This window comes from Cebidichthys violaceus, unplaced genomic scaffold (genome assembly GCF_023349555.1).
Source record: "Cebidichthys violaceus isolate CVI_PGR_0920_01 unplaced genomic scaffold, fCebVio1.0.p SCAF_19, whole genome shotgun sequence".
Taxonomy (NCBI): domain Eukaryota; kingdom Metazoa; phylum Chordata; class Actinopteri; order Perciformes; family Stichaeidae; genus Cebidichthys; species Cebidichthys violaceus.
This window is the reverse complement of record NW_027176361.1, coordinates 11,058,912-11,075,650: the sequence shown is the minus strand read 5'-3', so window position 1 is coordinate 11,075,650 and position 16,739 is coordinate 11,058,912. Positions and strand designations below refer to the sequence as shown.

Below are 16,739 nucleotides of genomic sequence, written 5' to 3'. Positions count from 1 at the left end.
CCGAGCGTTTCACCCAAATGGTTGACACATGAAGCCAGATTCTTACCCAAGCTCTGAACCCTGACCTGCAGAGTCTGGTAGACTTTGTCCCACAACAAAAGCAGCAGGTCGGCCCCGTGCCACCGCGGAAATAATCTACGAATAAAGTCACAATCTGTGGAAAAACGCCTCATTATCATCGCCACGTACAGATGAAACACGTGCTTATGATGTATATTTAAAAATAAATGCGACGCCGCTCGTAAAAGTTTTAATTAGAAAGTGTGAAATCGTATTAGCAGTGAACTGTGAGGCCACACCAACACAGACATGCTTGATCTTGTCTTCAGAAGTCCTGATAAAAACAAAAGGTATTGTCTACGTTAACAGAAACACCCATACGAGCACACACGAAAGTCTTGTTCTACGAGTCACGATATCATTATTATCACTTTCAAACTTAACATGATGGGGAAACGCTGGTTTTCTAGGAAAGCGGTTCTCCGTTTGGGTGAAGACAGCGTAACATTAGGGGCATTCAGGGGCCAAAGACTGGAATGCGTGGTGTGATGCCTATAATACGAGGCACATGACAAGCTGCCTGGGTTTCCCAGTCTGGACGCCTCTTTTTTTCCAATTCAGCTGTATATGATTTCAACATATCAAAAATTATATTTTTTTGGGGCATTTCTCATGTTTTTAAACGGTCTTACAAATACATTTTGGTGAGATGTGAACAAGTCCTGTCAGACGAAATATTTAAATCTTATCTGAGCAAATGCAGCTTGGTATTTATATGCAGAAAGACAACCAACACCGGCTTTAGAAAAATCACTAAATGTTAGGAATCATGACTCATTCACCGGTGGGGTAAACGTTTAAATAAAACTCAAAGAATGACACTTGATACTTTAAATGTAAGCTGAATTAAATACATTCTTCTGGCCGAATTAATGACTGGCTTCAAAGTATATGAACTTTGTGGTTAAAAGAAATTTAAATATACATCATAAAGTGGCCTTTTGTATTTTAAACGTATGCTGAATTAAATACTGGCTTTCAGTTATTCACAAAACGCTACTTGTCGTGGTTTATGCACAATATTATTGGCCACATTTAATTAAAAAAAATGAATTTAAATGCGGTTTGGCGTGACCTGTAATGTCAGCGGGGAGAACCGCGCGCACACGCACGCACGCACGCACACACGCACACACACACACACACACACACACACACACACACACACACACACACACACACAGTGTGAGGGCAGAGTTCACGTGTTAACAGTGACAACTACACGTCGACGTGACCTACCACAGCTGCTGTCTCTCCGGTCCTCGGTACCGCGGCTCGTGTTCGCCATGTTGCCGCCGGTTGATGCTACAGGTGGGCTGCAGGTATCCTCCGGCTGGAGCGGTCCATGGTGATGTGACGCTGCTGTGACACCACCCTCGGCTCTCTGCCTCCTCAACGCGGCTTAAGAGCACACAAACGGCGCCAGCGTGAGGTCATTAGTCGGGAGGAAACTCGTACATTAAACTCGGGCTGGTTACCGTAAACACGTCAATAGGACTTACTCGTTAAAGTGCACTTGCTTGCTGACGCCGACTCGGCGCTTGTCGCAGCGCTTCCTCAAGTGCGGTCAAATGAAGTTAAAACGCAGGAGACGCGTCGTTGCTCCGCCGGCATCACTGCGGGAGACGAAACGCTGCTTCGGTGTTACTGAAAACAAGCGCGTTGGTAAAGTTTATCCCGTATCGGCAACATTTCATACCTGTTTTGACGCTTCCGCCGCCATTTTAAAACAAACTTGTGCCGTTGAGTGCGGTGTAATCGAGCGATGAACGCTCACCGTCGATGGGTTTACCTGTCTGCAGCTGAAGGCATTAATAATCGACCTGGCAACCTGCGTACTGTCCGCGCTGACTCCTGTTAGGACGACGACTTGGTAGGAAAGAGGAAATCCCCGGAATACAAATGTTACATTTGAAATGTGTTAACTGTCGTAAAGGTTAAAATATTAATTTAATGTGTATAATAACGAGTGTTTCAGGCTCCAAAAGAGTGATTTCTGTAGATATTCTATAACAGTAAGAGAGGAACATTCTTCCTAAATGTAGTTTATTGGACAGAAAAATTGCCATATTGACTGAAACACATATTCCAGGTCTAGACCACCTGTTCAGTCACATCCAATCCCCCCTCCCCCCCCCCAAAAAAACAACTAAATAAATAAAGAGTCAATATACAAAATGTGCATAGGAACTTTATTTTTAATACTTAGTTATAATCATTAGTACCAGATCACATCAATTAAATTATATTAAACTATGTAGGTCAGCACAATATATGAAGACACGTCAGATGTATAACCCTACTAAAAATATGAAGTAAAGGCTGGTGAATGCTGAAGGGATGGTACTATATCAGTGCAACATGTTGGATGGACGCTGTAGTGTTCAAACAAACACTTCTGGTTGTTTTCTTTTGAGTGACACACCACAACTAGAATATGACTTTCAATGGAAATGTCTTACAAACTTTCACTACAATATTACGCTTCAGTGAAAGTGGACTGAATCCTGAGCTGGTGGTTCCTCCTCAGCATCGTCACCCTGCCCTCTAGTGTCACCACGAGGTGGAGGATCTGAAACGTGAAGCTGCTCCAGCCTCCAGTCTGAGAAGTCACCTTCTGGTTAAATACGCTCCGTAACTAAATAAGAAACACACAGGATTCATAGGCTGAGGTTTGGTTTATTCCTTTATTAGATGTTAAGAAAAATCCACAATGAAACAAAATAATTTTCTCAGGGTGTACATGAAATCAGAACAACACCGCTACTCGGGACAGATGGGATTTGGGAACACGGAGGAGGAGGAAGAGGAAGAGGAAGGAGAGTCGAGGCGGGAATGAAAAGACGAGGAAAACTCTAGTTTTCAGTGCGGGGTGTGTTCTTCAGACCACAGTGCAATCCAAACTCAGCAACCCTGTCAGTGTCCTTCCAAATGCATATACCCTCACTGACTGCATTTACTCGTCATACACGTTGGTTTTGTTGTTGTTGTTGTTTTTCTGTTAGCGCAGCCTATCAGAATGGAAGAATCAAATGGAGAAAGGTGTGATGCATTCCTTCCAACTCCCATGCAAGTGTTCTTTGTGACTCGGCTTCTTGCACACATTCACTCAGATTCACACACAGTCATGAACATTCTTCCAATCACTGAATTAACCTTATTTTTTTTTCTTCTTTTACATTTTTTTTTTTTTTAAAACCAAAATATTTTGTTAAATCCAACATAAAAAAAAAAACCGAGTGTGATGTTTGCATGCTGCATTTTTCAGAGACAGTCCACGTTTTAGTTTTTTTTATTTTATCTCGGTGTCCTCTCACTCAAAAGGAATCAACATGCAAAATGAACTGAATGACTTTTCTCCGTATATTCTTGAATGTTTACATGCGCCAAAGTGTTGCATAGGACTCCACATTGCTTATGCAATCTACAATGGCTTAGTTCTTCTTTTTTTTCTACCCTTAAAACTACAGCTATAAGTCAAAGACAGTCGCCTCTGTGGTTTGCTTGGAAAGAACCAGAGTTGCTCCGAAACTGATGCTAGTATCAGAAAAGCTTCCGATCGGGTCCATGCACCGCTTCATATAAAGTTATAATATCACTTATCAGCTCATTTACGTTAAACGGGATCTGCCCGATCGGTACGGCGCATGTGCGACTCTCAACAGGGACGACACAGACAGGCGACGCCTTGCTCGTTGGCTACGTCAGAAGCAGCCAACGAGAGAGCCGCCTCGCTTCTCTCTCATCTCTGTGGAAAGTTGCGAGCGAAAAAGCGCTAACGTTAGCCAGAGCAATCAAAAACCGCTAGCAACATTTTACACTGAAAAATCTGTGGAACGAGTAAATAAAGGAAAGGTCTTTCCCATTCACTCCCTGTATGTGTTCGTCCGGTACTGGGCCGATAAGCAAGTTCAGGTGATCGGGAAGAAACGGTTATCGGAACATCTCTAGAAAGAACTCGTCAATAACTTCTGCTCTACAATCAAAGAAAGGTTTGACATTAATGCATCAATGTGTGTCGATTATGTAGTATGCTCATATCAAAAAATTCCTGAGTGTCTGATGACTGTCAAAGAAAGGTGACAAGACCCTGAAGTTGGATTACCTTTCATTCAGCTACTTGGGGTCCTTGTTTTTTGTTTTTTTAATTGTTTAATTGAAGTGGCATTGTACTGAACAAACCTATGGTTGTGCATACAGTCTTTGCATTTTTTTATTAAATGAGGCCAGTTCCAGAGCCATGCCTGCGATAGAGACCCCTAACAGAGAGTCTGCTCACACGTCTTCATTAATGGAGGGAGGAGTTCAGTTACGTGTCAAAAGAAGTCACCCCGCTACTAAAGATTTAAAAAGGTGGACTTCACTCATTCTAGATTTACTTATAAAGAAAACAGCGGGTATATTCAGGAACGCAGTGTTGAACCTTCAAAGCACGGGTCACAAGTAGGGCCAGTCCAACCACTCCTCACAGGGTTTTAGAGCCGACGCGTTTCAGATTCAGAGGGCGCCTTTGATGCGTTTGCATTTCTGTGAACGTGTCTTGTGTGCGTTCACGTTTCTCTGAGATAAAGTTCTAGTACACTCATTCTGAACCAGTGCCTTCACAAGTTCTGTTGCCAACACAAACACACACACACACACACACACACACACACACACACACACACACACACACACACACACACACACACACACACACACACACACACACACACACACACACACACACACACACACACAAAGTGAGACATTACTCAATATTTTAACAAGATATATTGTAAACCAAAAAAAAAAAAAATGAAAACACACCTTGTATGGAGAAAAAAAGAAAAAAAAACATTTGTACCTTAGTGTAATTCTGCCATGTTTTTGGTTTCACCACTTGTTTCGTGATACATTGGTGTAGTTGAGCGTCTGTACTTTCTGCTCGGGGACAAGTGACAGAATGGATGTGTAGTAACGTGAGATTTAATACCTGCAGGTGTTTCTGCTTCGGCTGGTACAGGCCTGACGACTAAGAGGTTGCCGTGAAGTCAAAACCAAGCCACATTCAGCAAGAAGCCATCAGGCTTTTAAAAAAAAAAAAAAAAAAAAAAAAAAAAAAAAAAAAGGTATTCATGGAGTCTGACGGTCTGGACTACAAACAGAATTAGGCTATGCCGTCTACTTATCATAGCCGGATTATGGAACTGCAACTTCAAAAAAAAAAAAAGAAAAAGGTTTTTGAACATATTTATAGCACCAAATAGTCTGTACCATAAAAATAACAAGAAATTAAAACAGTTTCATTCAGTTGTAACACAGGTTTCTGCAGAAATGGCTGTAGTCTTTTCACGATGGGTCTTTACCCCAAAACATAAACTTTTCTTTTTTTTTGTCTTTTCGTATTCCCCAGATTCTTTTACAGCATTGCATTTCAAGTAGATTATTAGTATTTTTTTTTTCCAACAAAACTTTTGATTTCCTGTTTTTTGTAAAGGATTTTTTTTTTGTTTTTCTGCCTCACAACTCACACTACGTCTACCTCTGTAAGACTATCACCATTCAAAAATCAGACTCATTTATGATGACTTTTCACACACGGGGAATTTAGGGATATTGAGAAGAAAGCTGCACACATTCTCTACTTCACATTCAGAAAGTCATCGCAACACACCCTTTGTTTTTGTTTTTCTTCGTTTTTTAAATTAAACTCAAATTCTTACACAACTCAAAAACAAACAAAAAAAACTGTCAACATCCTTGTACTATTCTTTCTGAACACGAGATGGAAAGTAGAGGATGCGATTAGCAGTCGTTTCACACAACTAGAAGAAGAGGAGTGAGGCTGGCTGGACGAACGCACATGCACAACCATTCAGATACCGCCGACTACCGGGATCCGAGCTCAAAAGCAAAAAAACGGTGGGAACAAAACCGACGAGGATAGAACAAAAGATTGTCCCTACTACCCAACTGTGAGACGTGAACGAGGACCAGCGTACAGAAGAATCAAATGGAACACATTCTAAAACGCCTAAAATGCACGTCTGCACATTGCATCACTCAAAGACGAAACATATTTTTGGAGTTTTCCTATTTTCTCTCACTTTTTGTCGATCTGATTGTTGATTACACACGGTTTTAAGTTAGTAAATGAAAACCTGCAGGGTTATGTGTGGGTGTTTTTTTTTTCTTTTTTTCTTCTTTCTTTTTTTTTTTTGGAGGGGTGTGTCAGAAAATGAGCCTACATTAGGTTTTTCCAGCTCTGAGATGACCCTGAATCGTTGCTGGTAGAGGTCCAGTCACATGAGCAGAGGATGGTTTCCTCTCTGTGACAGACGTCCCTCTGCAGAACTGGAGGATTCAAATGTTGCTGCTCCCTGCAGACAGAAGGCAGGCAAAGAGGTTAGACTGTTATCCACGCTGCATCGGGTTTTCAAAACTGACCGATCAGGTTCTGTGAACCCACAAATGGGGACATTTACATAGCTCACGTATTGTGCTGGACAGACGTATACAGGTCTGTCTCATGGCTGTTAAAGGGATACTTTAGATTTCTTCTTTAGTGCGCTTGTATGCGTGTTTTCTTTGTTTATACTCGATCCACAGATGCTGGATCTGGCCTCTGTTCATCCCTCAATGACTATCATATTCAATATCACAGGTGTGTGAAAACAAATGGGAAACATTGACGTGTACCTGTACACTGAGATCCAGGGAAAAGGGGGGAACAGAGTGTGTTCTGCCACCAGCACTCGTCCTGCTGGTTGCCAGTTCCTCCCTGTCCGCTCATATTCAACAGAGGGAACTAAACGAGACAAATGAGAAGTGGTTAGAGAGTTTCAGAGACGTCACAGGCGGAAGACATTTCACAGCTGATGACAGATTATGAAACACTGTGGGGTTAGGCCAGCACCTTTGTTAAAAGTGTCACCGATCGCAAAATATTAAGAATGTTAGGGAGATCATTGTAAGAAACCCTCACCTCTGGCACATCTCCAACAAAGTCATAAGCAATCCCATACTTGGGGAGCTGACCTGCTGGCCCAGGCAAACAGGACTGCTTCTCCCCTGAAGATTCCTCCTTTTGAACCTTACCGACAGAGACGTCGGTCTGTCCGCCTGCAGTTGATGCAGCTGCTGCCGTTTTGCAGTCTAAGCAAATCTCTTGCTCAGCGATTGGCAGGAGGGTACTGGAGCCCTCCTGTGAATCCAGAGAGGTCTGGGCACTCTTCTCCATGCCAGACTTCTTTAATCTGGGTAAGAATTTACCAGATTCCAGTTCTGACTTCCCGTAATAAGGGCCCTCGCATTCTGCATCCTCCTCCAGAGGTTTGAGATCTGCCTGAGGATCGTCGAAGACGTCCAGCGGCGCCTGGACGGAAAAAGTCGTCTCCTCTTTGTCAGTCTCAGCCTCCGAATCGCTCACTCCGCCAGGAGATAACTCCGAGGCCGATATCGGTCGGAAATGAGTCCTGGGGGAGATGCGAATGGCCCTGTACTGCGTCCGGTTGATGCCGTATATTCGTGGGTGGAAGGCTTCGTTCTCAGAGTCCGAGCAAAGAATGGATTTGGGCTTGAACCCCGGACTGAACGAAGCCATGTCCTCGGGCTCAAAAGAACACTCAACGTGGAGGACTTGAGAGAAGGGATTGTTCAGGTTGAAGGACGCGAACGGGTATTCTAAACCGTGCTCCTCACTTTGCAAGCCTCCGTAAGATCCAAGCAAATCTTCATGGAAGATGAAAGAAAATCCCTTATTCAATCCGTCTCCGCCTCCTCTGATGGCCTGGTCACTCTGCCCGAAGGACACGAGAGGCCTCCACAGGGGCCTGTGCCCGGGGGCAAAGCAGCTGCCAGTGTTCATGAACACATCTGTGCCAGTGATGGTGAGCATGTCTGAGCTGGAAGCAGATGCAGCTGCAGCGGCGCACTGCAGCAGGCTGTCCTGGGTGTCACTTGGCGGCACGACGGCCCAATTCTTATCGCCGCTTAGTGTCTTCAACTCTCCGTACACCCCTCCCAGGATGAATGATGTACTCTCCTTGTCAGAGTTCAAGTCCCAGGGCTTGGACGGAGTCATGTAATCCCCAGCGCCATCTACCTTGGAGAGTTTGTTTTTGGCTAAGTCCTGTTCCTTCTTGCCTTCCCAAAGGTGATACTCTGACCTCTGCACTGCTTTTTTCTGAGGCCCTTGAACAGGAACTCCTTTCGCCTGCACTTCCAGACAGCTGCAGCAGTAAGCGCCCGACTCGTCGGAGAATAGCCCCTCGCTCGCCTTCTCTGCTCCTGGCGTCGACATTACAGATTTGTCGTCTCCTATTGCCGTCCAAATGTCCTTTATGATCCCTGAGCTGTAGTCATCACCGTGTTGGTTTGCGTTGTCCGAAAACATGCCAGTACTGTACTGTTTACTCTCATCCTCTTCCAATGCGATGCCACAAATGGACTCCAATTTGGACTTTTTGGTGAGGGTCTTGTTGGACGCTGTACTAACACTGACCTCCTCACACTTGCGGCCAGAGTTTTCTTGCAAAAAATCCAAGATCTCCTCCTCCAGATATGTACCAGAGAGAGGAGGGATTACGCGATCAATCTCCTCGTTGCCAAATTGAGCGGCGTCCTCCGTCGGAACATTTCCTTGCTCGTTGTCTGACCGAGTCTCCTCTGAATGCGACCACGGACTGCAAGTTCGCGTCGAAAGGTTAGAACAGTGTTCAGTTTCGTCAAAGGCACTATTTTTGGTCCATATTAGCAAACGAGACTGTTTATTAGAATGTGGGTCGAGACAGCTACTAGAATCTGTGTTGTTTTCGTGACCAACGGCGAGCGAGTCGCGGGGAAAAGGAAGAGTGGGGCTGTCGTACTGCAGCTCGAAAAGAGAGAAGCAGGACGAGTTTAAACCAGACGGCTCGCTGGTGGCTTCAGAGACGGCCGGCTCCTCCAGGTTTCCAGACAGCTTGCTCAGGGTGAAGGAAACGCTATCAAGGAGGGGGGAGAGCCGGATGGGAGAGTCTCCCACGAAGCTTTCTCCATCTATCTCTTCTGAAGTAGACGGCGAATAACATCCCCACACTTGAGCCATGTTTTCCAGATCCTCCATTAAGAATCCAAAAGATCCCGGAGCGTCCTGCGAGTCGGCCCGTATTGCACTTTTCCCTTGCTGCTCAAGGCCGTCTAACACTAAACAACATTCTGCCTCTACGTCTCCTTGCTCTTTGCTTTTTTGTCGAATCATGCTTAAGATCCGACTCTCTTGTATAGAGTCTGAGGCACTAGTATCCAATATGGATTGATAAATGTCAACTTCATAGAAGTGAGTGAATTCAGACAGATGCTTGTCATCTAAATCTCTACTATCCTCTGGCTGAGGGCAGCTTGAGGTCCCAGTGAGTTCAACAGTTTCATCTTCTGCTTCGCCAGGCCCTTCCACAAAGTGCCCGTCCACAAACGAGCCTGCTGCTAGGTAAGCCCTCTGGTAGCTCTCATTGGCAATGCAGATCCCCTGGATTCTCTCCGGCAGCCTCTCCATGTCGGCTGACAAAGCGAAGCCATCAGGAGAGTCTACCTTGTTTCGATATTTTGTTTCCAGCTTGCTTTGTCTGCTGCTGAAAGGTACAAAATACTCTGTAATGGGCTCAGTGTACCAGAGTGGCTCCTCCATGTATTCTTTTTTGTCTCTGGCCTCAGCTCCGGACTCTTTCGCCTCCTTCCAGCCTGGATCTTTACGAATCTCCTTCAGAGGTCTCTTCCCCTTTTTGTAAAGCTGTGGTTGTTTGCCAGCGCCTCCGGCGGCGCTGCTGCTGCTCCCTCCTGCGTTCCTTCGCTCCTCTCTGTCGACTACCTTCACCTGAAGCTTCACCTGCCCGCTGTTGCGTATTCTCTTGTTCTTCGCAGCCTCCCTGGATTTGTGCCTGATTCTAACTGCCTTGCTTCTGGACGACTTCAAGTCACCCTGGTTCCCACTTGAGCTGGAGCCCGCCTCGCTGGAGCCAGAAGACCAGGATCTGGGTCTGTATTTGCCCTCAGATCGGTGTCTCGTCTGTCTCTTGGAGTGGACGGTAGATTTCTCCTCTGCTGCTGCACCACCACCACCACCACCACCATATCGATTTTCTTTCTCCTTCTTGCTCCGTCGTTGCTGGCCTCTTTCGTTGGCCACAGTGGTGATGGCGCCACAGGCTTCCAGGTTTCGCTCCCTCGCCGTCTCGCCTTCACTGTTGCAATCTTTTGGGGAAGAGGTGTCTGTGCTGGTCTGCGGGGCTGCGGAGGAAGATGAACTTGAATATGTGCAGGCCTTAGCCTTGTTCCACACCGTCATGATCTCTTGGAGACAAACAGGTTTCTCTGACAAAGGAGGAAAGGCTTCATAATACCTGCAGTCAAAACACACAGAGAGACAACTTGATTTCAATGCAGTCATGGCAGTAGAGTTCACACAGCAGACACTTTTTGAACATATTCATAGATCCACATCATCCGTGTTGAGGCTTACATTTCCACCTGGTCCTTTGAAGAGGGGGACTCAGCTCGCTCTGGAGACTGAGAGCCATCAGATTTCTTTTGAATCTGTTTTTCCTCTGTAAAAAAGCATTGAACATTAAGACACGTTATTGGAGCAATTATTATTCCACAACTCTTTTTTTTTTTAATGTATCAATACGTTGTAAATATGATGATGAAGGGTATGAAGCGAACCTTTCTGTTTGTTTTGGATGTCCTTCAGTTTAGAGCAAAGCTCTTCAACCAGGCTCTCAATTCCAGAGTTCTGCACAAATGACAAAGAGAAGAAAACTCAAACTTAATATCATGAACAGTTGATATCAATCTCATTACATGATGTTCCCACGTGACAAATAGGGATGCAGACTTCTTCAGTCCTGGTACTGATGACAGCACCGGGGGTTTAGGTGTGCAGAGTACCGATCTGATACCTGTGTTTAATTAATACGCCTCACTGTGTGGAAGTGAGGGGGGGGGGGGGGGCATTCTTAATGTGTGAGGCAACATCAAGCTTCACTTCAATATTGTAAAACTAAAAGTAACACTCAAATAAATACATAAATTAGATGTAAATTTACTGAATTATTATTTATCGTTTAAATAATAAAGAGAGTGGGTAAAAATAACAGGAATTATAATTCTAGTGTAAACCTTTTTAATGTAGCAACAAATTAAACAAGAATTAAATGGAGTAATGGAGTATTACTGGTACTATATATTGTAGTGATCAGTTGACTTCTTCCCTTGAATCCTCCCCAGAGATTTTAAGGGGCACACCGAGTAGCAGCCCTAGAGTCTTTACAGAGGTTATGCCTTTTGTAAACAAAAATACAATACAAAATACGAGCCATGAAGTAAACACAAAAGAATCATATTGTTTCTCACTCCACGAGTAAGTTACTGTGTAACGAGATCCAGTAGCCTTAGGTGAGAAAGCCGGTCCCCTAATGTGACCCACAAGAAAGAGTGAAAGGTATGGAGTTGACACAAGTCAAGCCAGCTGACTTGTGAGAGCTTAGGCATGCTCAGCCATGACAGCGCTATATTTAGCTATGGTGTAGAAATGCTTTAAAAAAAAAAAAAAAAAATAACAACAACAAGGGCTAAGCAACAGTACAAGTGATTGCCTCAATATGTTCTGAGACACTGAACGATTACTACATATCCTGTTTAGCTTAATTCCCTCTCGCACTGAGCAGCATGACGCGTGAAAAACAAACAAACACAAGCTTCCATCAAGTGGCCGCCGTCGAAGCCAACGGCCTCAAAACAAATCTCCTCCGCCACATAGCCGCTCCTCGTTACCGGCCCTGCCAGACACTTCAGCTCCCTCGTTTCCTGTTCACTCTTCCAGAAGAGAACATTCCTTACCATGCCACCTCAGGAGAAGCCAAGCAAAGTTTTCTCCTGCCCTGCGTTTCCTCTTGCATCATTGTGCTAATGCCGGTCAGCTGACAGCCGGCCGACTACGCCGCTCGCTGCTGCGATTCGTTGCGGTGTGTGTGCGCTGGTTAAAAAATAGACTGCAGAATCCAGTCCCCGGAGAGGAGCTCAACACTCCTCCTTTTGCCTTGCAGACCCTTCCCCCCTCCCCTCCCCTCCAGCTTTATGTTGTGTCACTCTCAACTAAATCACACCTCCCTTACTACTGCTGGCCACCGGCGGAAATGTCAGCAAATCTGTCTGTAGCTTTTTCAGTCACACAAAAAAAAAAAAGGTAGGGAATAAAAATGAGTATACTTCTGGGACATGTTAGGACAGCATTTGCTTTATGTCAAGAAAAAAACTAAACTTTGAAACACTGACCTTATTTTAACCTTTCTAATGAGGACTAATTGAAGGTGTGGCCACCAAGGCAAACGAGGGGGCGATGCCTGGGCAATGAAGATCTTCCCTTGTTCAACACTTTAGCCTTCCGCATTGACATAGCTTTAATCAGTGTCTGTTCACCGTGATTTATCCAGTTCATATCTGCATGACTGCACCATAACAAACAACAAGGAATACTACAGCAAAACGTTCCGGACAAGCCTTCTGTCCTCAGAAAGCTTTTTATCTTACAGTTTCACATAAGAAGGGGCGGGTCAAACTGTCCCAAGCTTCAATGCGTGAGTAATGACTCGCTTGCATTCCTCCGAAGCCAAAGTGATTCAAGTTAACCGTTGTTTTTTATACTACAGAAAAGAGTCAGACTGAGTGGTAATGATGCTTACCTCATCAGATGCAGAGCGAAGGCATTGCACAGCAGCTTGCTTCTTCATTTCCTCCAGACTCAGGTCGGTCCCTCCTTTCTTCTTACTCTTGCCCCATTTCTTCCCAGTTCCCTTCTCCCAGCCCAAGAAGATGTCGTTTTCCTTTTGCAAAAAAACCCCCCCAAAAAAAACGTGAGAAGTCAGTCACAGAGGACAAACTAGTGTTTAACAGTGAAACCAAAGAAAAAGCAAAGAAAGATTATACAAATGATATAATGAATTACTATAAACATTTCCATACAGGCTTTATAACAATTAGCACACAATCTTGCATATAGCCTATTTCATACAGGAATGTGGGGTCGTTATTCTACATAAAAAGGTACGAACACAGAAGGGGGGAGTTGCTTCTCCATTAAGCGGGCAGCGGAGGAAGTCACAGAGCCGAGACGACGTCTGTGTGAGAGAGACGCCAACGCTGTTGTGTTACACGTCACGCCTCTTTTGCTCCCGGAATGCTATCGAAAATCCCACACTGGGGTGACATTGCTGCTTGGTTCAGAGTAAAAAAAATGGCAAAGCCGTCGCGATGGCGGATCTTCCTTAACTTCTTTATGGTGGAATCTCTGTGTGAAACCGGCTTATGTCAGTTCAGTCATCGGTAGTAGAGCCATGATGTGAAAGAAAAGCTCCATCGTTAACTTCTTGATGTCTTCCTCTAACGAGGCCATTATATTGACGCACTAACGTCCCTTCCTGAATAAAGCCCACTGCCCACTCTTTTGACAACGCAAAACTCAAACAATTACAAACAATCACTTTCTACACTTTTTTGACTTGACTAGGAATGTTCATTTAAGATTGTGAGAGCCCACCTGGTCCTGCAGGTCATAGTCGTAACTGTCATGCAGGAGAAGGCTGAGGACGTAGCGGGTGTAAATCATAGCATCAATCCCGCACTTCTCAAGCTCCTGGCCGAGCCAGCTTTGAACTGGACCCAGCGACTGGAGCAGGGACATCTCCGAGGCAGGCAGGGGGCCCGCGAGGGGGTAGGGGCAAGAGAGGTTTTCAGGAGGAGCAGGACCGTCTGAATCGGTGCTCACGGGACGCATGGGACCTCAGGTGTTGGCCATTCTCAGGTGAAGCAGCATTGTGATGGGTAGTTACTGTCGGGTGGTCGGTGGAGAAGGGTACGGAGAGAGGACGAGGCAGAACCTTGGGAAGAGGGGGGCAGTCACTCCAGCAGGACGCACTGAAGGGGCTCTACATGGGGAGGCATGTAGGATGGTTGTTTTTTTTTTGGTTTTTTTTTTATTATTGCTTTGAGCAAAAAGAGGATTTTACTCGTCAGGCATGGCTTGTGCTGCTGATAGATCTCAGCTGCTGAGCAAAACACAGGACGTGTTTGCGTCTCAGTCGGAAGGGTCCATTGTGGGGCTTCGTCTTACTTCACCGGCACAACCTGAAACAGAGCAAATAAGCATCAGCTTCACTGTGATATTTTCAATGTTCAATGCAAGTGCTTGAAAAAAACAAAAAACAAGACATGGTCAAAGACCTTATACACAACCCTGACACAGAACCAAACAGCAGGAATCAAGGCGTCTTTATATCAAAAGATGCATGAAGGGATTGTGGAAATTATATTTTCCATGATTTAAAAAAAAAAAAAAGGGAGACAAACTGTGACACAAATGTTCATACAGATCCTACCACAGCCTATAAACCTTGTTCCTTCTCCCAAAGGATGTAGCCTGTTCATTGCCTTGCTTACCAGCACGTTAATGGGCTCCTCAGAGAACATGAGCTCTTTAAATAATGTAGACAGCAGTCACAATCATGAGCACACATGATGGTGGTAAGCCCTCTGTAAAGTGAGTAACAGGTCAACAGGGCGATTATTGAAGTTTGAGTGCGTAATGAGCCTCCTGTTAAGGACATGCAATGCAACACAAGAAAGTGAGAGGACATTTGAAACACCTGGATGACAGCAAGGTTTGATAAAACTCCTACAACAGGAAGCACCACTTATTCCCTTCCCTTACAACCACAAAAAAGAGCTGCATGGTTTAATTTGTGAGCAATAAAACCAAATACGTCCTGGGTTAGTAGCCATGACTAAACAGGAACCAGCAAACCCCAGCGGTTAAGTAGAACAGTGGCCACCGGGCAGGGCGACGCTTGCTGTCAAATGAATGTGTTCAGTTTAGCAGCAGCGGATTGGGGAACCGACGTGAAGAGCAAATGGAGGCTGCGCCAATTTGATTGGCTGGCCCGGTCGTCACTCATCAGTTGGATATTAAAGACTAGCCATAGAGGCGTCAAAGAGGCAATAGTTATGTCGTATGCAACTATACTGTTTGAGCAGGCACAAGCCTTCCGTAGAGGAATATTATCAGATAAATAAAAACAGATGAACAGCTAAAAGGTTAGCTAGCTTCCTCGCTAATTGCTCATGCTAAATATGGCTGACCAGTGTCTACAGCCCAGCTGTTCCTCGTATGCACACTAGCCCCGACAGCTAGCTCCTGACTGCACTGTTCACATACCAACTTTATCACACAACCCGCTATTTAATGCGATTTCTCTGACATCGAAAGGAGCGAAATACTGCAGTTTGTGTCGCGTTAACTTGCGATTCGCCTACTTTACTTCAGGTGCACGGTAACGCTGTGCAAACATGTAACGTTATGGATTAACGTCACTGACATTAGCGTTATATTGCTGGGAGCCTAAGTGCGGCAATGCAACCACAGAACAGCCAGGCGGTATATTTAAGATAAAAGTCACGTTATTGGTGTCATTGTTATGATGTTTGACCACAAAGTCGGAGGTTAGGTGACTAACGTTGTTCTGACTCGTGGTATTAACGTCGGTTAGCTCGCGTCACAAGGTTAACTGGACCAGCGACCTTTAACGTGAGCTAACGAGCTAAGTTAGCCGAGTTAGTCAGAGCTAACGTTACTGCTGCTGTCAGACAGTTTATTAGGACGTTTAAAGTTAACGTTACTTGACATGCTTTATTTAGGTTAGACAGAATGAGTTACCTTGCGATTTAATTAATGTAATGCCAATAACGACGTCCATATGTATGTCTAACTTATGTCTGTATGTCGGTCAGGTGAACTGTTTCTATTCAGTGACATTAGAGCCCTGACGGGTCTCCATTAACTAGTTAACAGCTCACGTTAGCTAACAAGCAGCAACACGTTTACGTTAGGCCAAGTCTAAACTTTCAGTCGGAAACGTAGCAAAAGTCAGAACAATATGTCAGAGATATAAATGTAAACGAACGTTAGCTAACGTTAGCTTTCGCGTACGCTTGTTGTTGTGACCAAGAGGAGGAGCGGCTGCCCAGAGCACTGTCAGACGTTTCCCATCAAAATGTACGCCATATCGTCACACAGCGAAAGAGTAAGCTGGCTACACACACACACAACACTAAACGGGGACAAAAACAGCACAGTGCGATAAGAGAACAGCCGGTCCACTGGTGTGCCTACCTGCCGTGGGCTGAAGTAAAGAAGAGCGGCTATTTCTCTCCCGCTGCCGTTCCGAGCTCGAGCTCTGGAATCCGCTGCGGTAGCATCGCGTATCATGGACGCCGACAGAAATGGCGCTGTTTTTCACATCCAGTGCTGCTTCAGTAGCGTCAAGGAAACCGGCGACATTTCGGCTCTAGCTAGCGGAAGGTCATTCGTCGATGACACTTAATACCCAGAACCACAATGTCCGCTATCGAAAACCCTGTTTCATTCAGAGAAGGACTCCCGAATGCGCCACCCTCCGCGTTCGTATCTAGGCAACAAGGCGAACCTCTGCCGTCCTATTCGGTTAGGTTTGATTCCTCCGCCAGGGTATTGCATCAGAAGCCCAACTAGTACTTCTGATTTGTACTCAAACTGTATTCAAATGAGGAATGACATCGAGTTGATTAAACTCAGCTCTGGAAATTGAATTAGTGACTAAATCCTCGCTCTTTTAAATTTGTAAAAAGAAAAA

The 16,739-nt window shown here is 45.0% G+C and overlaps 2 protein-coding genes across 3 annotated transcripts in view; both read right to left on the bottom strand.

Annotated features, from left to right (window-relative positions):
• The window catches only part of tbc1d14 (TBC1 domain family, member 14), a 28,807-nt gene extending 27,015 nt beyond the window's left edge, over nucleotides 1–1,792 (bottom strand). The window contains exons 1-2 of one of the 2 annotated variants that reach the window (XM_068713632.1): nucleotides 1,563–1,792; nucleotides 1,300–1,461 (exon numbers count right to left, since the gene is read on the bottom strand). In XM_068713632.1, coding sequence (XP_068569733.1) covers nucleotides 1,300–1,348 — 49 coding nt within the window. In that variant the 5' untranslated portion in view covers nucleotides 1,349–1,461; nucleotides 1,563–1,792. Of the gene's footprint in view, nucleotides 1–1,299 lie in introns of both variants that reach the window. The other variant, XM_068713633.1, reaches the window with a different exon arrangement.
• Nucleotides 1,793–2,728: 936 nt separating this feature from the next.
• kiaa0232 (KIAA0232 ortholog) lies at nucleotides 2,729–16,449 on the bottom strand. Its single transcript, XM_068713631.1, has 8 exons — nucleotides 16,241–16,449; nucleotides 13,613–14,199; nucleotides 12,759–12,899; nucleotides 10,741–10,810; nucleotides 10,538–10,622; nucleotides 7,028–10,418; nucleotides 6,742–6,850; nucleotides 2,729–6,422 (listed from the first exon to the last, which is right to left on the bottom strand). Exons 2-8 carry the CDS (start codon nucleotides 13,847–13,849, stop codon nucleotides 6,406–6,408), a joined length of 4,050 nt encoding a protein of 1,349 aa, XP_068569732.1. The 5' UTR covers nucleotides 13,850–14,199; nucleotides 16,241–16,449; the 3' UTR covers nucleotides 2,729–6,405.
• Between the last annotated feature and the right edge of the window lie 290 nt (nucleotides 16,450–16,739).

Bases quoted from the DNA above. Each gene is read 5' to 3' on its own strand.
- kiaa0232 (XM_068713631.1), bottom strand. From the start codon at position 13,849: ATGCGTCCCGTGAGCACCGATTCAGACGGTCCTGCTCCTCCTGAAAAC. The intron at 12,900-13,612 runs GTGGGCTCTCAC...TTTTTGCAAAAG, and splicing joins ACTATGACCTGCAGGACCAG to GAAAACGACATCTTCTTGGG. The intron at 10,419-10,537 runs GTAAGCCTCAAC...TTTTGACTGCAG, and splicing joins TCAAAGGACCAGGTGGAAAT to GTATTATGAAGCCTTTCCTC.